The sequence below is a fragment of the Schistocerca americana genome, chromosome 11 (assembly GCF_021461395.2).
Source record: "Schistocerca americana isolate TAMUIC-IGC-003095 chromosome 11, iqSchAmer2.1, whole genome shotgun sequence".
In the NCBI taxonomy this organism is placed as follows: Eukaryota; Metazoa; Arthropoda; class Insecta; order Orthoptera; family Acrididae; genus Schistocerca; species Schistocerca americana.
Genome location: NC_060129.1, coordinates 34,321,750 through 34,346,577, shown reverse-complemented (window position 1 = coordinate 34,346,577; position 24,828 = coordinate 34,321,750). Strand labels below are relative to the sequence as shown.

At 42.9% G+C, this 24,828-nt stretch overlaps 1 protein-coding gene across 1 annotated transcript in view; it reads right to left on the bottom strand.

Annotated features, from left to right (window-relative positions):
* The window catches only part of LOC124553837 (neprilysin-2-like), a 271,201-nt gene that overhangs the window by 49,760 nt on the left and 196,613 nt on the right, over positions 1-24,828 (bottom strand). Inside the window, exons 9-10 of the mRNA XM_047127825.1 lie at positions 17,558-17,716; positions 14,255-14,398 (exon numbers count right to left, since the gene is read on the bottom strand). Coding sequence (XP_046983781.1) covers positions 14,255-14,398; positions 17,558-17,716 — 303 coding nt within the window. The remainder of the gene's footprint in view (positions 1-14,254; positions 14,399-17,557; positions 17,717-24,828) is intronic.

Genomic DNA, 24,828 nt, shown 5'->3' with positions numbered 1-24,828 from the left:
CATCACGACATTGGGAACTATGACTGGAATGGACATGTGAGCATAGGCACTGGGCATTGGCACAGTGGCAGAACATTACACGGACTGATGAATCGCAGTACCTTCTTCATGATGTGGGAGCCTGTCATCTTCCAGGGGGACAGCACGTCGGCACCTGTACTGTGGCTGGCAGTGGCTCCATTATGTTCTGTTATAGCCAATCAGTGAAAACTGTCAGGATCTGTTAGATCTCTGGACGAGTAGGTGACATCAGAAATGAAGAAATAAATCATTTCAGAAAGGGGGAAAATGGACCTTATCGACTTACCTTCATCTGCATACATACTAAGCAGTCTGTAATACAGTGCATGGTGGAGGGTACCATGTACGACTTCTAGTCACCACTTTCCTGTTTTCCTGTCAAATGGAGTAAGAGGAAACTGAATGTTTTTGTACGAACCCTGATTTCTCTTAACTTATCCCTGTCGTTCCTATTAGAGATGTACAGTCTGTGAGTAAAAAAAGAAAATGACGCACCATGAAGGAGTTATCCAAACAGGATGGAATTGGTAGACGTTCTGTACATGTACAGACAAGGAAATGTATTAAAAAAAAACGAGATAATTTATTCAAGAGAGTATCATAAACTGAGGAGTTCAATAATGCGTCAGTCTAGCTCTGGCTTTTATGCAACCAGTTATTCGGATTAGCGCTGATTGATTGAGTTGTTGGATGTCCTCCTGAGGGATTTCGTGTGAAATTCTGTCCAGTTGGTGCGTCAGATCGTTAAAACCTGGCTGGAGGAGCCTACACGTAATGGTCCAAGTGTTATCAGTTGGGATAGATCCGGCGACCTTCCTGGCCAAGGTATGGTTTGGCATGCACGAAGATTAGCAGTAGAAACTCTCGTCATGAGCAGGAAACGAATTATTGGCTGAAATGTAAGCCCAGGATGGCTTGCCATGAAGAGGAACATTACGGGGGACAGAAACAGTCGAAATACCGCTGAGCTGTAAGGGCGACGTGGATGATAATCAAAGCAGTCCTGCTACGAAAAGAAATGACACACCAGACCATCACTCCGTGTTATCCGGCCAGTTGGACAGAATTTCGCACAATATCCCTCAGGACGACATCCAACAACTCAACCTATCAGTGCTACACCGAATATCTGGTTGCATAAGAACCAGAAGTAGACAACGCATTATTGAATTGTTCAGCAATACTAAAAGTGGCAATAAATGACATCTACTTTACATAAAAAAAAAAAAATAAAAAAAAACTGAATTCAGCAAAAATATCTCCGAAATTGGCGGAAAACAGAACCCAAATTCGCAAAACATAAGACCAAATTTCGAAAAAAATTAAAACCTAATTGCTTAATTAAGAACTACATTCCTGAAACTGGAAAGGTTTATGTGATGAATGCCTTGATCTAATGGTTCCAAACTGATACTTCTGCTATTTGCATACCAGCAGGATGTGTGGATCAAAATTTTATCCTTGTGCGAGCTTATTTTCAGTACGAGAGAGAGTTGTACCTCGCTGTACTTCTCAGATTCGCTTCTAGAAGTTTAACATACTTTCTTATTTCATTTTTAAATCACATCATTTACTTTTTATTTGCTGTAGGCCTTTTCTGAAATTACACTCGCTTCTGACAGTGGCGGTCAGGTCGAAGCCAACGTGTCTATGTATGACCTGGTGCAATATTATGAGAAGCAGCCACTCTCTAGACCCGTACCACTCAAACTCCTGGAAGCATGGTGTGTTGAGCTCGTTGGATATATTGTATTGGTGCATGAGTTCATAGCGTTTTTCCATAAGTACTGCAGATACACGTAACAGAGACTTTAGCCATCGATAATTTATTCTCCTTCACTATTTACACTCTGACGACGTTGCGTTATCGTTTCGATTCCGCGACTGTAGAAATCACGTCTCAAGACGAACACGTTGTCGAGCTATGTTTGGAGTTCATTTTCATCCAGAAAGAAAGTTCCTTGATGATAGCTCGAAAGAGAGCGGAAAATGTGAAAATCTGAGGTCGCAAGATCAGGTGAATAAGGTGGGTGCTGAATGACTTCCCAGCCCAATTCCTTTATAGTGTTTTTTGTCAGTCTAGCAATTAGCCGGCGAGTGTTATCTTCGAATAGCCTTACTTCACGCACTCTTCCTGGTCGTTGTTCTTGGACTGCGTCTGCAAGATGTCTCAGTTGCTGACAGTAAAAATTGCAGCACTGAAGTTTACATCTTAGAGAAGCAATTCGTAGTACGTCACACTGTCGCTGTTCTGCTACATGCATAACACTATCTTTTACGGATGCGCACAGGCCTTTATACATTGTTTGACCTCAGTGATTCCCTTCTTTTGCTTATGTTACCAAAAAGACACAATTACATACCACCAGAAATGATGTGGACAGAAATGGTCAGTGTTGTCAGTAGAGGGGCAAGACAGATTCAGAGCCATCTTGTGGGTTGCCTACATCAGGGGTAGATATGCACACAGGAGCGAACCTGTTCTCCTTTGATTGACAGGTATGTAACATATTGCTCTGTTAAGTGCTTTTCCATATGACCACACTTAACCTATTGTTCCCCCAACCCCTCTGACTCGATTCCTCTCTCACGAAGGGAGTGATTGACCATTTTGTTATCGCAGGTTGCCTACATCAGGGGCGAACCTACTGTTCTCCTTTGATTGACAGGTACTAAACCTGTTGTTCTGTTAAGTGCTTTTCCATGTCACCCCCATTTCCTTTTGATTGACAGCCACTTAAACTTAACCTATTGCTCCCCACCCCCACCCCCCTGCCCACCCCACCATCTCCCTCACAACCCCGTTTCCCTCACAGCTACAGGTACACTTTCAGGTCTGAGTTATTAGAATAGGCCCTCTCTCACACTTATCAATATGATTGACTACTTAATAAAATTGTTCAATTAGTTAACCTCTCTGGTGGGAAAGGGCCACACTCCCCCTCCCCCCCCCCCGCCACGCCTCCCTGGCGGGAAGTTCAAATTCCATCAGGACAATGCAACCTCTACTAACCTAAGAACATGGTGGTAAGAAAGGGCACCTCCTCTAATCTAAGTCATCAGACCGCCACCCCTTCCTAGGAATTGATGGCAAAAAGACTCAGTTGATTTATCATTTGGAGGGTATTCGATTGTAGTTATGGAATACTGGTCAAACAATTTAGACATTTTGTGAAAAATTGTTTATTTGAACAACTTAGCACATTCAAGGCATTGTATGGAATATATGGAAATTGGTGGAGAGGAAAGATCTCATAACAGGAAATTCAAGAGTATATTATTTATTTATAAAAGAAAGTCAATTTGTGGGGGTTGGATTTCCCTTGCTCATCATTCCCTGCTGTCTGGAAACACGTAGGTCTTGTAAGAAGTAATTACATGCAGCAAACATGATGCATAACCAAATGTTTGGCAGTGTACTCTCGGTGTCTTAACCTAATGTTTGGGCCTTTGTCAGCGCTTAAACTATTGTGCTGTTAAGTGGTTTTCTGTGTCACACCCATTTCCTTAAAATATTCTACTGCCATTGATATCAAATTAAGTAATTAGTTATGTCCTCCTACCATTTCCTGGTACATTTGTCGAATTTCACATCCTTTAGAACGCCATTTCTGGAGCATTCTTCTTTGCTACACACCCCCTTAAAATATTATACTGCGTTTTACGTAAAAATATGCAAATTAACCTAGTGTTCTGCACTTAACCTGCTGTTGTGCTCCATGTCACCCACTCATGCTCTCCCTCCCATTCACTACTGTACTGCTAACACCACACTGATATAAAAATTTACGCAAATTAATTAAATTGGTATTCTTCACATGTATGGGGTAGTTTTTCTTAATTCGCAGCTTTATAAATCAAGGTACGACATTACCTCTGAATGATGTGGTTTTTTCTATCAAGACAAATGCCAAGACAGTGATCACTGGAGTGTATATTATCAGACCAGCTCTCCAGTTACTCGAAGCCCACAATGCAACCTCGTTCTAAGATCAGTGAATTTTGAAAGTGATTCGCGTAAGGGACATGGTATGTAAGCAGTATTTGCGATCCCCTCACCCAACCCCAACTAGATATTTCTATAGTACATTTAATGTATTGTGACTCGATTCCATATCAGGGCTCTGCGATATATCTACTGAGCTATAGGCAATGACTGATTGAGAAGGAATACAAGCAGTAGTAGTAGATGATGTGCTGATTGAAGTCATAAAAAAATGTACACAAGCTTTTCAGATATCTAGTGTTACACTACCTGCTAGAAATGATGTCCATTATTCGGCATCAAGTCTTTCCATTCACCCACACACCTGCGTCGGATCACACCCACAGGTGAACCATATATCTGGCACTCTCATATCTCAAAACGGGACATTGTTCTCGAATATGTTTGCTACAGTAAAATTCCAATGTTGTTTTAGTCACCCCGTACGCATCTTGCAACTGTTCCCATTTCTACAGCTTAGTACATGTGATATTTCCAGTTTAAGTCGGAACTGAGCAGAATTCAGAGAAAGACATATACACCACCCTCTGCAACCCATGTAGAAACAGAACTACCTGAGTTAGTGCAACAGGACCATGTTTTAACCATTCGGTGGAAATGCATTTAATGTGGTACATCTTAAACTAGATACAGATACTACAGTTTGAAGTAAATCTGTGTCCATTCAAATCCATCAGCCCAACATGCTATCATCATTATTCTGGATCATCCAACATTGAAAAATAACGAATTATAAAAGCTCCACTAACTTCATCAGATATAGAACTCACCTAAGCGCCATTGCGCACACGATGACACTTGGCTGTGATGTGGATCTGGCGCAGAGAGAGAGTTGTCACAATGCTTCCCAGCCTGGAATTCCTCCTAGCATTCCTAACATGACATCCAGTCCATCGTCGAATTTACCTGTCAAACTGCTACTGTTGCTTTTGCAGGATGATCCTATTAAATATGCAGATTTTGATCCATTGCTGAGGTCAGTTTAAGGTTTCATCACCCATAATGTAGGATGATGACCTTATCCCACAGACTATACTGTAACTCACAAGAGGCGCACCCTGTGACCCAGTGTTTTTGTTTGAAACATTGTTTTCAAACACGTTTTGTACACTGCCTTTCATTTGTTTGTCTGCCACGACTATGAGGTATGTCTCAGGTCCTAAACGGACGTCTTAAATTGGAACGATCAGATGTGTTAAGCTGTAGAAATGGGAACAATTGCAAGATGCATAGGGGGTGACTAAAACGACGTTGGAATTTTACTGTAGCAAACATACTCCAGAGTGGTGTCTCGGTTCGAGATATGAGAGTGCCAGAAATATGATTCACCTGTGGGTGTGATCTGACACAGGTATGTGGTTGAATGGAAAGACTTGATTCCAAATAATGGACATCATTTCTAGCAGGTAGTGTAACACTAGAGATCTGAAAAAAGCTTGTATACATTTACTTACGACGTCAATCAGTACATCATCTACAACTACTGCTTTTATTCTTTCTCAATCAGTCATGGTCTATAATTCAGTTGATATATCCTAGAATGTCTGATACAGTATTGAGTCAGAATACATTACATGTACTATAGAAATATCCAGCTGGGGTGGGGTGAGGGAGTCGCAAATACCACTTACATGACACGTCCCTTAGGCGAATCACTTTCAAAATTCAGTGATTTTATAATGAGATTGCATTGCGGACTTCGAGTAACTGGAATGCTGATAGCATACACTCCAGAGACCACCGTCTTGGCATTTGTCCAGTTAGAAAAACCACCTCATTCAGAGGTAATGTCGTACCTCGATTTATAAAGCCAGTGTACCTTTTAACATGGATACTTATGTGCACCTGTAGAAGCATGACCACTTGTAACAGTAACATACAGTAGTTGTTGGGATCAAGCTTTTTTAATATGTGGCTGATTGCGTCTCTATTTCTAGGACACAGTGGTACAACTTAACCCATGGTTAATTTTCTCTCAGTATTATTTTGTATCGCCAGCGATCGGTTATTGACGAATTATTATAGTTAGTAGTAAGGGGTGTGTGATATGTTCGCATTTGAGCATCAGGCTTATAAAGTATGTGTTTGTGTTCCGACATGTGTAAAGGAAATGACTATGTCCAGTTGTAAGGAAAATTTTGGATCTGACGTGGAGTACTGTGATAGCATGGGAAGAGTATGTCGATTCATAAGAATGGAACTGATACTTCTATTTCCAGAGCCACAGCCATCAACAGAGTGTATTTCCGATACTTCGCTCATTGTCGAATGTTGTTCAAATGAGACCCACAATTGTAACATTTAGTTGTAAGTACAGGGATAAAATATATATGTGGCCTATTTCTTAGGATAAACATTCAACCTGTACATGCTCGGCTTGCACCGCCGGTGACCTGTGCGGGTGTGATTCACATTTCCTCTTAGCAGCAGGAGCTGTCAGACTGGTGATGCCCGTTGGAGTGTAGGGATGTAGAAGAATTAACTGTGTTGTCCCCTAGACGACCGAATAGCGAACTAATACTTTGTATATGTTGGATAGCGTTTCGTGATTCCATGGAAATTTTAGATGATTGAATATGGACGTGCGTTTGAGCTGGATCGTTATTCCCGCCCATGTAATTTGTTCGGGTGACTGCTTCTGCATATTCAGCCCCTTTATTTGGTTCAGAGAAGATCGACTGTGGTGTGTCCATTTAGCATGTTGAAGACACGTTTGCCGGTTCTCTAGATATGGGAAACACTTTAGCTGACCTTGTAAATTATGGGGATGATTTGGAATCTACTACATCACTGACATCAGTATTCGAGAGTGGAAATATCAGTTTCCTCTATCTGTTTCGAGTTGCTGAGGACATGTCTTCACGGACATAACAAATTTCTAGCTAGTCAGTGGTTTACAGCTCTCCCCACGTAGCTAAAGTTTTGGATTTGAGAGAACTAATTTACAGTCTATATCTTGGAAATTATGTTGCGCTAGCGATCATTAGGATGCTGCCTAGAGTTTCATATCGAGAAATACCACGATAATGGTATAATGTTATGGCAAACCATGCGAAAAAATACATGTGTTCCTGTAGTTGCTGAGTCTGGAGATGTGTGTAGAAAAGCGAGCAGGCAAGGAAGCAGGTTCGAAGTAGAAACAGTAACGTATTTGTGCCCTGGGAAAACGATCCCGAATTTGTAGAACAGTTCTGAGAGCGACTTTGGTCCACTGTGGGTGCTCTGGTCGTGTGTTGGGGTGGATGAGTTGTGATCGTTGGCTGCAGTAAAATTCTAGTGGTGAGAGGATTATATATATCATACTGCCCGTATTTGCGGTATATGTATGAATAATGTAAAAGGAATGATTTTGTCTGGCACAGGATACAAATTGTATGTTTACTACATCAACGGGGTACACGGTGACATATGGCAAGGTTGGAGATCGGTTTCGCCCGCTAATATTGAAACTCCTGTCCTTGGTGGGAGAGCAGTGTATCCGAGCAAGAGACTTTCCGTATTTGACGTTATGTAGGGTACACAGTGATATAATGATGAGTCGCAGGTCTGTTTCACTTTCTAATATTCAAGCTCCTGTCCTTGGTGGGACAGCAGTGTACCCGAGTGGGCTTCGTGGTGTTGCTCCAGTCACGCTGTGTAGTTAAGAACTGTTTGACGCGTCTCTCATGTTGCGTGAGGAACAATGCACCCTGTGCTATTCTGGGAAGCATTGGAACATCTCTCTCGGTGCTCCACCGCCCCACAGCTATGCATCATCTCGAATGGGACCAGTGTGAGCGAGCCGAGAGGTTCTGTGATGTCAGTATAATACTGGAAGAATTCTAACTGTATACACGACAATGGACCCAACTTTCACCTGCAGCGGTGAGGGCTCGTGGTGGCTTGCGTCCGGCGGTGGATCGTGGTAACGGCGGCGGTTGCGGTGGGGGCGGCGGCGGCGGCGGCGTCGAGTGGCAGGATGTGTGCTTTATTAGCAATCTTTTGTCTAAGCTATATTTCATCGGTTTCACTGACCAATAGGATTCTGCGAATTAAGAAATACTACCCCATACATGCGACGAATACCAATTCAATTAATTTGCATAAATTTTTTACATCAATGTGGTATTAGCTGTACAGTAGTGAATGGGAGGAACAGCGTGAGTGAGTGACATGGAGCAGAACAGCAGGTTAAGTGCCGAACACTAGGTTAATTTCCATAATTTTTATTTAAAACGCAGTACAAAAGTTTAAGAGGGTGTGTGGCAAAGAAGAATGCTCCAGAAATGGCGTTCTAAAGGATGTGAAATTCGACAAGTGTACCAGAAAATGGTGGGAGGACATAACTAATTACTAAATTTGGTACCAATGGCGGTAGAATATTTTAAGGAAATAGGTGTGACATGGAGAACCACTTAACAGAACAATAGGTTAAGTGGCTAAAATGGCTCTGAGCACTATGGGACTTAACTGCTGAGGTCATCACTCCTCTAGAACTTAGAACTACTTAAACCTAGCTAACCTAAGGACATCACACACATCCATGCCCGAGGCAGGATTCGAACCTGCGACCGTAGCGGTCATGTGGCTCCAGACTGTAGTGCCTAGAACCGCTCGGTCACTCCAGCCGGCAATAGGTTAAGTGCTGAGAAAGGCCCAAAGATGTTAAGACAGCCAGAGTACAGTGCCAAACATTAGGTTATTCATCATATTTGTCCCATGTAATTACTTCTTACAAGACCTCATCTTTCCAGACATTAGGTAATAAATAGCAAGAGAAATCATACCCCACAATTTGATTTTTTTTATATAAATATACAATATACCCTTGATTTTCCCACTATGAAATCCTTCCACATATTCCATGCAATGCCTTGACTCCATTAAATTGTTTAAATAAAAAATATTCCACATAATGTCCAAAATGTTTAAGCAATATTCTATACACTACAAGTGAATACCCTCCAAATGATAGATCAACTGAGTCTTTTTCCAGCCAGTTCCTAGGGAGAGGTGGCAGTCGGATGACTTAGGTTAGGTGAGGTGCCCTTATTCCCACCATTTTCTTAGGTTAGTAGAGGTTGCATTATCCTCATGGAATTTGAGCTTTTCACCTGTGGGGTGTGGCACTTTCCCACTGGAGAGGTTAACTAATTGATCAATTTAATTAAGTATTCAATCACTGATAACAATAAGGGCAGGGGGCCTATTCCAATAACTCATACCTGAAAGTGTACCTGTAGCAGCGAGGGGGAGTGTTTGGGGTAGGGGGGGAGGGGGCCAATAGGTTAAGTGCCTGTCAGTCAAAAGAAAATGGGGGTGACATGGAAAAACACTTAACAAAAATTTGGTTCAAATGGCTCTGAGCACTATGGGACTCAAAAAAATGGTTCAAATGGCTCTGAGCACTATGGGACTTAACATCTGAGGTCATCATGCCCTAGAACTTAGAACAACTTAAACCTAACTAACCTAAGGACATCACACACATCCATTCCCGATGCATGATTTGAACCTGCGACTGTAGCGGTCGTGCGGTTCCAGACTGAAGTGCCTAGAACCGTTCGGCCACCAGCAGCCAGCAAAAGCACTTAACAGAACAATAGGTTAAGTATCTGTCAGTCAAAGGAGAACAATAGGTTAAGTAGGTGTCAATGAATGGGGAACAATAGGTTAAGTACCTGTCAATCAAAGGACAACAATAGAATTGCCCCTGAGTGCATACCTACCCCTGATGTAGGTAACCCACACTAACGAAATGGCCTGGCACTCTCGTCCTAAGGGGAGAGGGGAATGGGGTGGGGTAGGGAACAATAGGTTAATTGTGATGACATGGTAAACACTAACAGAACAGTAGGTTATGTACCTGTCAATCAAAGGAGAACAATAAGTTCGCCCCTGAGTGCATACCTACTCCTGATGTAATCAACCCACAAGATGGCTCAGAATGTGTCTTGCCCCTCTACTGTTGTCCACGAGTCAATTGTTGATAAGCAAGCAGAGATACATGTTATTCCAACCTCTGATTTTTGTGATTTTACCTTAGAGCACAATGTAGCCATACACCTGGATTTTGAAACTTCTCCATTGAATGCAAATGTCGCATGATGGCCCAATGATAACAGTTCATCATATTTTCCAGTTCTCACCTCAGGATTTTCATCAAACTACGAAGGTCTCTCTGAATGTGGAGTCACTTATGTCAAAATGATTCTTCTTAAAAAGAAAAAACAGTTTCCTTGTCACGCTATGTCCAATAGCGTTATGACCATACAAAGCACATACTGTATGTTCCTGGCTGCTGTCACCCCTCTGTTGAAATCAAACTCAAGAATACGTCAGAACTGTTCCGATTTCTCCAGTTGGTTCTCTACTTTCTGTGTTCCACAGCTCCACTCACTATTTCCAACTGATAAAATGACAATTTGTAACTCAAATAGCAACAATGAACTACAAAAAAATGGCAGTCGGTAAATAAACGCATACCTCCCCCTCATTTTTACTTGGGTCATCAGTCTACTGACTGGTTTGAAGTGGCCCATCATGAATTTCTCTCCTGTGCCAAACTCTTCATCTCAGAGTAGCACTTGCAACCTACGTGCTTAGTTATTTGCTGGATGTATTCCAATGTGTGTCTTCCTCTACAGTTTATACCATCAACCGCTCCTTCTAGTATCATGGAAGTCAGTCCCTGATGTCTTAACAGATGTCCTGTCATCCTGTCATTTTTGTCAGTGTTTCTCACATAATCCTTTCCTCTCTGATGCCTCAGTCCTTACCGCATTGGTGCACCTAACTTTCAAAATTCGTCTGTAGCACTACATCGCAAATTGCTTCAGTTCTTTCCTGTTCCTGTTTTCTCACAGTCCGTGTTTCACTATCATACAATGTTATGCTCCAAACGTACATTCTCAGAAGTTTCTTCAGCAAATTAAGGAATACGTTTGATACTATAGGCTTTTCTTGGCCAGGAGTGTCTTCTTTGCCACTGCTAGTCTGCTTTTGGTGTCCTCCTGACTCCAACCGTCATTGGTTATTTTACTGCCTAGGTAGTAGAATTCCTTAAATTCATCTCCTTCGTGACCATCAATCCTGATAAGTTTCTCGCTGTTCTCATTTTTGCTATTTCTCATCACTTTTTCCATTCTTCGATTTACTCTCAGTCCACATTCTGTACTCATTAGACTGTCCATTCCATTCTTCTTCAATTTCACTCAAGACAGCAATGTCATCAGTAAATCGTCTCATCGATGCCCTTTCACCTTGAATTTTAATTCCACTCCAGAGCCCTTCTTTTAATTCCATTATTGCTGCTTCGATGTACAGTTTGAACAGTAGGGGCGAAAGACTACATCCCTGTCTTACACCCTTTTCAATCCGAGAGCTTCGTTCTTGGTCGTCCACTCTTATTATTCCCTCTTCGTTCTTGTACGTATTGTTCATTACCTGTCTCTCCCTACAGCTTACCATTTTTCTCACAATTTCGAACACTTTGTACTATTTTACATTGTCTAACGCGTTTTCTGGGTCAACAAATCCTATGAACGTGACTTGATTTGTCTTTAGTCTTGCTTCCGTTATCAATCGCAACGTCAGAATTGCCTTTCTGGTTACTGTACCTTTCCTGAAGCTAAAATGATCGTCACACATCCTCAATTTTCTTTTCCATTCTTCGGTATATTAATCTTATGAGCAAATCTGGGTACATGAGCTGTTAAGCAGATTGTGCGATACTTCTCGAACTCGTCAGCTCTTGCAGTCTTCAGGATTGTGTGGATGATATTTTTCCGAAGCTCAGTCGGTATGTTGCCAGACTCATACCTTCTACACATCAACGTGAATAGTCGTTTTGTTGCCACTTCTCTCAATGATTTTAGAAATTGTGATGGAATGTTATCGATCCCTTCTGCCTTATTTGATCTTAAGCCCTCCAAGACTCTCTTAAATTCTGATTCTAATACTGGATCCCCTATCACTTCTAAATCGACTCCTGTTTCTTCTTCTGTCACATCAGACAAATCTTCCCCCACATAGAGGCGTTCAATGTACTCTTTCCATCCACCCGCTCTCTCCTCTGCATTTAACAATGGAATTCCAGTTGCACTCTTAATGTTACCTCAATTGTTTGTGGTTTCACCGAAGGCTGTTTTGACTTTCCCACATGCTGAGTCAGTCCTTCCGACTATCATTTCTTTTTCGATATCTTCACATTTCTCATGCAGCTATTTCGCCTTAGATACCCTGCACTTCCTGTTTATTAAATTCATGAGCGACTTGTATTTCTGTATCCCTGAATATTCCTGAACATTTTTCTACTTCCTTATTTCATCAATCAGCTGAAGTACTTCTTCTGTTACCTATGGTTTCTTCGCAGTTACCTTCTTTGTACCTATGTTTTCCTTTCCAACTTCTGTGATAGCCCTTTTTAGAGAGGTGCATTCCTCTTCAACTGTACTGCCTACTAGACTATTCTTTATTGTTGTATCCACAGCCTTAGAAAATTTCAAGCATATCTTGTCATTCCTTAGTACTTCCGTATCCCACTTCTTTGCGTACTGATTCTTCCTGACTAATGTCTTGAACTTCAGCCTACTCTCCATCAGTAATGTATTGTGATCTGAGTCTGTATCTGCTTCTGGGTACACCTTACCACCAGGTATCTGATTTCAGAATCTCTGTCTGAGCAAGACATAATCCAACTGAAATCTTCCCCTATCACCCTGCCTGTTCCAAGTATACCTCCTCCTCTTGTGATTCTTGAACAGATTAATCGCAATTACTAGCTGAATTTTATTACAGTACTCAATTAGTCTTTCTCCTCTCTCATTCCTTGACCCAAGCCCATATTCTCCTGTAACATTTTCTTCTAGTCCTTCCCTTACAACTGCATTCCAGTCCCCCATGAGTATTAAAGTACTTGCGTATTGTATTACCGTACTTTCTGTGTCTTTTAATCTTCAGCTTTCGACGTCGGCATTTATACCTCAACTTCGTTGCCGATATTGGTTTGCTGTAGATTGTGATAAGAACAACTGTATCACTGAACTGTTCACAGTAATGCACTCTCTGCCCTACCTTCATATTCATAACGTATCCTGCTCCCGTTATACCATTTTCTGCTGCTGTTCGTATTCACCTATACTCATCTGACCAGAAATCCTTGTCTTCTTTCCATTTAACTTCACTCATCTATTATAGACTGAGCCTTTGCATTTCACTTTTCAGATTTCCTTGTTTCTGTGCCACATTCAAGTTTCTGACATTCCATGCCCCGAGTCATAGAACGTTATTCTTTCGTTGATTATTCAATATTTTCCTCATGGTCACCTCCCCCTAGGCAGTTCCCTCCTGGAGATCCGAATGGGGGACTATTCCGGAATCTTTTACCAATGGAGAGATCATCATGACGCTTTTTCAATCACAGGCCACATGTCCTGTGGATACACGTTGTGTCTGCTTAATGCAGTGGTTTCTAATGCCTTCTACACCCTCATGCAGCTGATCATTGCTGATTCTTTCGCCTTTAGGGGCAGTTTCTCATCCCATTGGCAAGAGAATGACCCGAACCTCTGCCCACTCCTCTGCACAGTGAACATGAACATGAACAGGAAAAACAAGCACACTACAAGCTTATGCTCCAACCTAATAAAAACTAGACTGATTTGGAAATAGCTAAAGGGAGGCTAAATATTCTACAATATGTAGCAAGAATGGTAAGTCCTATTATAATACCCTTAATGAGCAGGATTCAAAATTTCACACACCAGCAGGAAAATGCCACAATCCACTCAGCAAGTTACTTCACAGCTATCTTGAAGAATGTGTGGATCCTTCATCGACCTGTCTGGCCCCCTGACTAAGTCACCCATAAATCATAACTGGGATGTGATGGGAAGACGTACATCTTCACACCAGTCTCCAGTCAGCGACCTTCATGAACTGACAGAGCATATATTTTCAGCAGGGCGTTAAATTCTTCTAGATAATATTGTGAGGCTGTTTCCTTCCATGCCAATGTGAACGAGAGAGAGTACTTATGATTTGGTGGTTACACATCATAGCAATACTGATGAGGGAATGGAATTAAAAGCTAAATCATTTAATACCTGTTATGTGATGAACATCTTCACAAAGGTTGATAAATATGAAAGTGATGTTTCATGGAGTAAGACTTTCAATTTTAATTTTCTTGTGGGATACTGCCGAAAATAGTTAGGGCTCTGTGCAGACACTAAGGGTGAGACATACTTGGTGCCCTCATCCATCCAGTCCACCTCTTGCAGCATGTGGAGGAACTCCTGGCGGATGTCGTCCACTATCTCGAGCGCCGCGTTCTTGGCCTCCTTGTCGAAGAACCTGCGCACATAGATGGAGCCCACAGCCAGCGGCATGCTGGAACATGAGATATGTCGCTCATATTAACCGCTCCACATGTCACACACAAACATAACCCGCGAAGAATTCAAGGAAACAACAGTGGAACATACACATAGGTGCGGATTTCAATACAAATGTATGCCCAGCATACAGCTGTATTAAAACTCCCAGAATTTTGTATAGGAATCAGATTTCTGTTCTAGGACTTGAAGGATGTGAAAAACAAGCAGTAATTAAGAATGGAGTGAGTCAGGGTTTTAGCCTCTCCATGATGTTATTCAGTCTGTACATTGACCAACTGATAGAGATAGCAAAGGAGAAACTTGGAAATTAAAGCTCAAGAAGAAACAAAAATTTCTTGGTTGAACACTGATGCAGTAATTCTATGAGAGATGGAAAAATACTTACAAGACCATGTGAATGGAATGTATGGTGGTTATACACTGATCAGCCAGGACATTATGATGACCAGCCTACAATGGATATAAGCCTGTCCAGGCGACACCAGTGTCACCTGGGGAGGAATGGCTGCTAGTGAGACATACACACAACGCATGTACTATCAGTGAGCGTGTTGTCCATGTGTAGAATGCATGGGGAAAACATTCAATCTATCTGAATTTGACGAAGGGCAGATTTTAATGGCCCAGGGGCTCGGCACAAGCATTTTGGAATTTTCGCGCCTTGTCGGATCTTCACAGAGCACTGTGGTGAATACCTTCAATATATGGCGAAACCAAGGTGAAAGTACATGCAGACATCGTAGGGTTGTGCAGCCACCCTTCCCTATATAGATGTTGGACATCATAGGCTAAGTATACTAGCAAAACAAGACAGGTAGCGAACTGTGCCCCAACCAAGGTCAGACTTTAATGCTGGGCAGAGTACAACTGTGTCTGAACACAGAGTGCACCGAACACACGTAACAATGGGCCTCCACAGTCGACAACAAGTGCTTTGAGCAAATGCTAAGATCATGACACCAATAACTACGAATGAAATGGCTTATGACCGTTGACACTGGACGTTGGCGCAGTGTCAGAGCATTGTATGGACTGATGAATCTCGATACCTTCCTCATCAAGATGATTGAAGGGCGCGAATCTGTCGGCTCCCAGTGGACAGCTCCTTGACACTTGTACTAATGGGCGGAGACAAGTTAGTGGTAGCTCTATTATACTATGGGGAACATTCACGTGGGCATCCATGGGTCCAGTGGGGCTCGTTCAAGGCACTGTGACAACCAAAGGGCATCGTACACTGGCCAGACCACATGTAGCCCTTCGTCGCGATCATGGTTCCCAACGGCAGTGGCATTTTTCAACAAGATAAATCACCAGGTCACAAGGCAAGGACTGTGATAGAGTGGATCGAGGAAAACAGTAGCAATTCTCAGCTGATGTGCTGCTTCCCAACACACCAAATTTGAATCCGATCGAACACATCTGGGATGTCACTGAATTTGGCGTCAGAGGCCATCGTCCGCCTAACCAGCATTTACGGGAATTAGGTGACTTGTTGTGCAGATTTGGTGCTAACTTCCTTCAGCGACCTATCAAGACCTCATTGCTTCCATGCCATGATGCACTGCTGCTGTTACCCATGCCAAAGGTGGACATACCAGCTATTAAGTAGGTGGTCAAAATGTTCTGACTGATCAGTGTAAGATAAATATTAATAAAAGTAAAACAGGTTCATGGAGAGTAGTCAAACTATCAAATGCTCAGAGAATTATATAGAAAATGTGACATAGCTGTAGACGAGTTTTGCCACTTAGGGAGGAAAGTAACTGATGATTGCTGTAGTAGAGAGAGTGTAAAGTGCAGACTGGCAATAGCATGAATAGCATTTTGGAAAACAGAAATATAAGTTCAAGAGGTAGAAAATCTTTTCTGAAGATTTCTGCCTAGAGTGTAGCCTTCTACATAAAGGAAACATGGATAATGTGCAATTGAGACTATAAGAAATTAGAACCTTTTGGAATGTGTTGCTACAGAAAAATGTTGAGGATCAGGGGATTCATCAAATAATTAATGAGGAAGTACTGTATAAAACTGAGGAAAAAAGGAAATTTTTGGCACAAACTGACTAAAGATGGTGCACAGATGGGAGAATACTTCCAGATGCATCAAGGAATCATCAGTTTGGTAATGGAGGGAAATGTGAGGGAAAGTAAATATTGGAAAGGCAGACGAAGGCTCAGATAAAGTAAGCAGGCTCAGAAGGGGCTGAAAAAGTTTTGCATAGATGATCAGTATAGTATGGGTAGCACAGTGTGGAGCATCAAAGCTGTCTCTGAACTATAGACCACTATCACAACAATAACAAAAACCACAATAACAATAACATGTTATGTACTGAAGGTGGAGGAGTAGAAAGGAAAGGAAAGGAAAGGAAAGGAAAGGAAAGGAAAGGAGCTATTGATATCAGCCACGTAAGGACTTTATGCAGAATCAGCGGTAACGAGTGAAAATGTACGTCAGACCGAAACACAAGGCGCCACGCATTCATATATGATTGATTCGCCTCGATGGGCAGTGAATCCACCACCTTCAGTGTGGATGCATAATTACATTCAGTCTCTGGCGGGAATCTCAAAGTAGCGAGCATGGAAGTTGTGGACAGGGACTGTGGACAAGTGGTGATGGCTGGGAATGTGAGTAGGCAAATTGGTGTTCCGAGACAGTCAACACAATTGTGATAGGCACAATGTCCATATGGCGCTGTGGTTAATGCAACTGCCACGGAAGCAGCAGATCCCGGGTTCCAATTCCGGTTGGTCGCACATTTTCTCTTGTCACCGCTGATTCCGCATAAAGTCTCGATGCAGCTGACATAAATAGTCCCTTTCCTTTGCTATCCTTTCTCCCCTCCCCCCCCCCCCCCCTTCATGATTCACCTTCAATTTACATAACATGTATCACATATGAGGATTCCACGTGGCGTCTGTACTTTTGGACATGTCTAAAAGGACGGATACCAAGTATTCATAAACATCAACAAAAACAAGAAATAAAACCATGGAGCTGCAACTCTGGTACGAAACAGTATCGACGAAGGTAAATAAAACCAATGTTGCTGCGAATTTGGTGATCTACCGACAGGGGTTTATCATGTGCCAGAAAATAAGCAAAGCTGTACTTGCGTGTGTTGATGCAGTTGTATCAAACTCACCCAGTAGCGACGATTTCGACGCACTCCCTCGAGCGGGGTTGCCGCTCTCTCTTGCCGGTCAGGGCGTAGTTGTAGTCGAGCTGGCGCTCGCGCATCTCCTTCGTCATGAACCTCACCCGGGCCTCAGCTGCCCGCCACATGACATAGTTGGCGATCACCCTGTGGGACAGAAACGTCTGTAGTGACGTGCATGCACTCCGTGCGGGCTGTTCCGATCAGCCTACAACCACAGCCCCACTTACACTGATGAGCCAAAACATCATGACCTCCTACTTAATAGCTTGTTTGTCCATCTTTGGAACGAAATACATCACCGATTCTGCTTTTAAGGGTCTGAAAGTTCGTTGGTAGGTTTCTGGAGGTATGTGACATTAGATCTCTGCGCTTAGATCATGTAATTCCAGGTGATGGCACCCGATAGTGAGTCGGACGGGTTCCATGGTATTTACATCAGGCGAATTTGGTCGCCGAGACATCAACGTGAGTTCACTGTAATGCCGATCAAACGACTGTAGCACGGTTCTGGCTCTGAGACATGGCTGGAAGATGAGATCGCCGCTGGGGAAGACATCGAGTATGAAGGGTGCAAGCGGTTCACAGTGTGTCTTCGATTACTACCGCAAGTCCCACGGAAGCATAATACTGCTCCCACCAGCCTGCATCGATATCATACTGCACGTTGCCAGCCACTGTTCACATCGAAAGTGAGGAGACGACCAGCGACCTAGTGTAGCAAAAATGTGTTTCACCCAAAGAGCCGACACGTTTCCACTGATCGACTGTCGAATCCTGGTAGTCCCATGCCCACTGCAATCGTAACTGACGATGTTGTCAGGTCAACATGTGAAAACATGTGGTTATCTGGTGTTGAGCTCCATGTTCAACAATGTACGATGAACAAGTGCTCCAAAACATTTACATGTGCACCAGCATTGTGCACTTTAGGCAGAGGTGCCGCAAACCCTACCTCCCCTCCCCCCCTCCCATTCTGTAAAAAGTCCTGGACGTCCAACCATTTACCGCCTAGTCGCAGTTTCATGGTCCATCTACCTTTTCCTGTAGATGCTCACGACAACAGCTTGTGAACATTCGGCGAGCTTCGCCGTTTTGAGATACTCGTTTACAGGGTGTGTGTAATAATAATCTGCTGTCTCAGTTGATTTCCGCATCTGCAACCCATACCTTCGCTAGGGTGATCCCCCATCAGTATCTCCTCTGCTCACACCTTTTTCTTACCATGTCACGTGGCTGCAACAAGACCAGACGGTAGGTAGTGGTCATAATGTTTTGAGTGAGCAGTCTACACTATGTGATCAAAAGTATCCGGACATACGTTTTTCATATTACGTGCATCGTGCTGCCACCTACTGTCAGGTACTCCATATCAGCGACCTCATTAGTCATCAGACATCATGAGAGAGCAGATTAGGGCGCTCCGCAGAACTCACGGACTTCCAGCGTGGTCAGCTGATTGGTGTCACTTGTCTCGTACGTCTGTAGGCAAGATTTACACACTCCTAAGCGTCCCTAGGTCCACTGTCTCCGATGTGGAAACGTGAAGGGACAGGCACAGCACAAAAGCGTACAGGAGGACCTCGTCTGTTGACTGACAGAGACTACAGACACTTGAAGAGAGTCGTAATGTGTAATAGGCACACATCTATCCAGACAATCACACAGGAATTCCAAACTACATCAGGATCTACTGCAAGTACTATGAAAGTTAGACAGGAGGTGAGAAAGCTCCGATTTGGTGGTCGAGTGGCTGCTCATAAGCCACAAACTGTGCCGGTAAATACCAAACGGCGCCTCGTTTGGTGAAAGGAGCGTAAACTTTGACGATAAAACAATGGAAGAAAGTTGTGTGGAGCGACGAATAACGGTACGCAATGTGGCGATCCGATGGCAGGATGTGGGTCTGGCGAATGCCCAGTGCGTAGTGCCAGCGTGCGTAGTGGCAACAGTAAAATTCTCAGGCGGTGGTGTTATGGTGTGATCGTGTTTTTCATGGAGGGGACTTCCTTCTCCTCGTTGTTTTGCGTAGCACTATCACAGCACACGCCTACATTGATGTTTTAAGCTCCTTCTTGCTTCCCACTGTCGAGGAGCAGCTCGGGGATGGCGATTGCATCTTTCAACACGATCCAGCACCTATTCATAATGCACGGCCTGTGGCGGAGTGGTTACACGACAATAACATCCCTGTAACTGACTGGCCTGCACAGGGTTCTGACCTGAAGCCTATAAAACACCTGTGGGATGTTTTGGAACGCCGGCTTTGTGACAGGCCTCACCGACCGGCATCTATACTTCTCCTCAGTGCAGCATTCCGGGGAGAATGGGCTGCCATTCGCCAAGAAACGTACCAGCACCTGATTGAACGTTTGCCTGAGACAGTGGAAACTGCCATTAAGGCTAAGGGTAGGCCAACACCATATTCAATTCCAGCATTAGCGGTGGAGGGCGTCGCGAACATGTAAGTCATTTTCAGCTAGGTGTCCGGATAGTTTAGATCACATAATGTATGTTCTCATAGTTTTTCATGGTGACATAACTGAAAAAAAGTCTTCTCGATTTTCAAGCCGTGAGAATCCAAATGCAACACTATAGCTTTCGGCAATTGGGTCAGCCGTCGTCATCAGGAGGGAAAAAAATCTTTTGCTTGTACGGAGATGGGAGCGTCTGTTACATTCCATGTGCCACCTGGCGTAACTTGGTTCGTCCTTGGGTCTGGATTTGCAACGAGTTTCCCAATTCCGTTCCACACAGGTACATCATGACGGCCCTCTCTCGAAGTTTCCAGAGGCTGCTACCGCGTCGAAACGAAACACTGTGCCAGCTCTGGCAGTCAGTGGCTTTATTTTTTATTACTGATAACGATTCCAGAGACAGGTGTCGATGCCCGAACATTTTATTTGCAGTGACATGACTTGAAAAACGCACTGCAACATCTACAGTCGTCGCACTGCTGTGAAACGTGTTATCACTTGACAATTTATATCGACATATTACGGATATACAAGAAATGTAATCACACTTGCGAATATGGACAACCATCAGCTGTTTAATGGACTGACGACAATGAAATGTTATGCCGCACCGGGACTTGATCCTGAATTTCCCGCCCATCGCGGGCGGTCGTCTTACCGGTTGGCCAATACAGTACGACTCACGGAGAGACGCAAACTTCCACGATACATCCGCTACGTATCTTCCCAGGCGGGGAAACCACTTTACTTGAAGGTCACTTGCCCGGTGTCTGTGCATAAATACGATGTTGCATTGCCTGTGTTGTTCCGATTTACGATACAATGTTCCTTCGGACATGCATACGCACTGCGCATCGTTTCTTCTTATAGAAATATGGAAACCATGAAGTCATCGTATTATGGTTACTTTCATGCAATTATGGCATTTGGAATTATATTTTGGGGAAATCAGCCACTGGCTGTGTGTACAAAAAAGAGCGATAAGGATCATGTGTGGAGTCCATCCTAGAGACACATGCAGGAATCTTTTTGAGTAGCTTGAAATACTTACATCCACTGCGCAATATATATTTTCTTTGATGTGCTTCATAAGGAAAGAAAATTCCATCTGTAAGCTGAATAGTGCATATCACAGTCACAATACTAGAAGGAAACATGATATCCACTACGAACAGCTAAATCTAAGTATGGTGCAGAAAGGAGTTCATTTCAGTGGCTGTAAGATTTTTAATGCCCTCCCTTCAAGAATGAAGTGTTTGGTAAATGATGATCTCTTGTTTAAGAAAACCTTAAGGCAGTTCCTATTGCAAGGATGATTTTATACAATAGAAGAGTTCCTGAACTACAGTGTTTAACATTTCTTGTATTGTAAATTACAAATGTATGCCCAAATTTCTATTTGTAATACCGAATATTTTTATTGTCAACATATATTTTACAATATTTATTTCTCTGTAACACTTATTATTTTGTAATCTTTATCTATCTCTAAAATGTATTTTTTTGTAGTGGGACCTAAGTTACTGTTTACTGTTTTTGTTTTGTAATCTCTATCTATCTCTAAAATGTATTTTTTGTAGTGGGACCTAAGTTACTGTGTACTGTTTTTGTTTTGTGCATTACCATAAATTCTGGCCAAAAGCTTGTAAAATTTACACGTTCCATATTCTGTGATAGTGTCACAACATGGATCACCGGAACAAGAGATAAATAAATAAATACATGCCGGGCAAGCAACTTTCAAGTACAGCGTCTGACCTGTACGGGAACATACGTGACGGATGTAGGAGTACGGGGTGCAGGCGCAGGGCTGACGACATGTGGAGGTCTGGGTCTGGCCAGGAGCCGTGCACGCATAGCGAGACTGTGAGGCGGCCGACGGCGATAAGCGGGAACTACGGGTTCGAGGCCCAGTCCGTCGATTATACAGCTGACGGTTGTCCAGATTCCCAACTGCGAATACATTTCTTGTATTTCATACCGGCTGTACTCGCGGCAGTGGTCGTGACCTCAGACACGCAAACACGTCCGAAGGAACCTTGCATCGTAATTAGGAATAACACACGCACTGCAGAATCGTGTTAGGGATTTCCTCTGTGTATCTTTGTTTCAATACAACTATCTATTTTAGAGCAAAAATAATAGTCTGACAATAAATATGTTACATGTGAGGAAGAAAATACACATGTACACAATGCATAAAATCTGGAGTAATCAGTTTAAAAAGTTATCGTTGTAAACAATATCTACTTTTGTCGGGCATGCTTCACTCGTCTCTTCGCGCTTCACCATTCACACTCCAAAGGGGTTGGGGTTTGGTTGTTTGGGGGAAGACACCTAACTGCGTGGTCATCGGTCTCATCGGATTAGGGAAGGACGGGGAGGGAAGTCGCGCGTGCCCTTTCAAAGGAACCATCCCGGCATTTGCCTGGAGCGATTTAGGGAAATCACGGGAAACCTAAACCAGGATGGCCGGACGCGGGGTTGAACCGTCCAGTGTGCTAAGCAATGCGCCACCTCGCTCAGTCACACTCCTAGTCGCGATCTGTTAAGGCGCGAGTCTTTCTCTAACTGAGAATAATCACTCAGCTTATTTCAAACCTTGTGTAACATTATTTTATTGTGTACCACTGATGCACCGTAGTATGTTATTGACAGGTTTGACAGTGAAAGTGAGCGTGAGTATGAAGGCGAAAAACCAGCTCTCGCGATGTCTGTTTAGCCACCATTAAGACTGTCCCACTGCGATCGGTACGAACTGTAACAGTTACTCAGAACCTACAATTTACGAAGTTGTATTTGCTAGTAAGAACAATACTGGCACACTTGAGATACTCGAACCTGGCACAGATGCAAAAGTACAAAATCAAGCCAGTTACTCCCGAAACAAATAGCATTTCGTGCAGACAGAGTGTTCGTAGGACTAGCAAATAGTTAATTATTATACGGCGTGAGTAATATTATTTCAAACCATCGGTGTTGCATGATTGTCTGTTTCTTTTCTCATGTATGCCAATGACATGTATGCGCAATGTCAGACCGATCTGTGAGTTTTAAAAGGGTGAAAAACCCATTTTCAAAAGAGGTCGAAATTCATTAATTCCAATAAAATCAAGGAGAAATACACGAAAGAAAAAGAAATAATAACTGATAAGTTTTTGTGAAGATACCATTGTTCACGGCTACAATACGAGGTAAGGCAGTAAACAATGCTCATTGAGCTGTACTACCAGTCCCAGCTGTGATAGCAGTAACATCCATTTATTCGAAGCTTGTTGTTTGAAAATTTTAGTGGTTTTGCAAAATCTGAAATTATTATGTAACTGTTACACATACTGTAAAGAAGGCCGCAAGACTGCGTGTAATAATACTTAGGGGCGCCCAACGTACAGTGTAGATTAGCACTTGTTTTGCAAAGAAACGTATTTTAATGCTGAGAGGCGCTGAAATACCATCTGTAAACTGTTAGCTGCGTTACGATTATTAATAGATTCGCCAACAGTATTGTACGGTAATGCAATGATAACCCATCAACAATTTAGAATGATGGCTTCTTCACATACTGAAACTGAGTCTAATCAGATTAAGAAGACGAATTCGCCACGAAAATTTAGAAAACACGACGACTGAAATTATGTCACCAGCTACAGGAGAGAATACTGCTGAGTCTGTTAGTGTAGCAACAGATCCTATTATGCAACAACTCCTGGAGAAAAAAAATTAGAGAGATGCTGTGAATCAGAGACGGAAAAGTACGGAACAACAACGAGATGATTTGACTAGTCAGGTCACACAAATTAATGAACAGATAAAAAATCACGTGAGCAGTGTGTTGTGAGCTAGAAACCATAACAAGTGAGATTACAGGTTTGAAACACATCATTACAGGCATTTCTTAAACTGTAGAGAACTTGACTGAAAATCTTACTACTTTGCAAATAGAGCAAGAAACTTTTAAATCCACCATTCAACAGGTAGTAACCCGAGTAGATCTCTCCACTGGTCACGAAAAGAAATTACATGAATTTTTAAAGAAAAAGGACGAAAAAATTACAGAAGGGATTTGAATCGGAAGTACAGAAAGCCCTGCAGCGAACTATAACCGAAGTGTATTCCGAACAGAGCACTCCAGCACAAGCTGTTAGGAGGAATTAGGACACACACAGCAAGCCTTGAGACAAGGTTTGCCTGAATGACAAGATAAGGTACAAACACACCTTAATGTACAGATAGTTTATATAGAAAAAGAATTAAACAGGGTAAAGAAATAGGTTAGAAATGATCAGGTCAGGTAGCTGTGATTCATCAATGAAAAGGGTTGCTCGCAAAGTAATGCACTCTATTTTTTTTTCAACAACTCTTTGTTGATGGTGTTTTATCTACACACCCTACTTTTCCACGTAACCTCCATCCCGTTCTATGGCCTGCCTTCCAGAGCGAAAGAAGGGCGTGTATGCCCTGTCGGTACCCGTCCTTGTCCTGGTGGCGGAGCCAGTGCTTCACTGTGTGAATCACCTCCTCATCCTCGTCAAAATGCCTTCTAAGAATGGCATCCTTTAATGACACAAACGAGTGGAAGGCCGGGGGCGCTAGGTCAGGACTGTAGGGCGGATGGGGTGACACTGTCCAAGAATGTTCTGCAATGTGTTCGGCAGTCCTCCGACTTGTGTGGGGACGAGCGTCATCGTGTTGCAGCAAAACATCTCCTGGGTTGCTGTGGCGCCGAAGTCGGCGAAAGCGCGTCTTGAGTTTTGTTAATGTGTCGATACATGCTTCTGAATT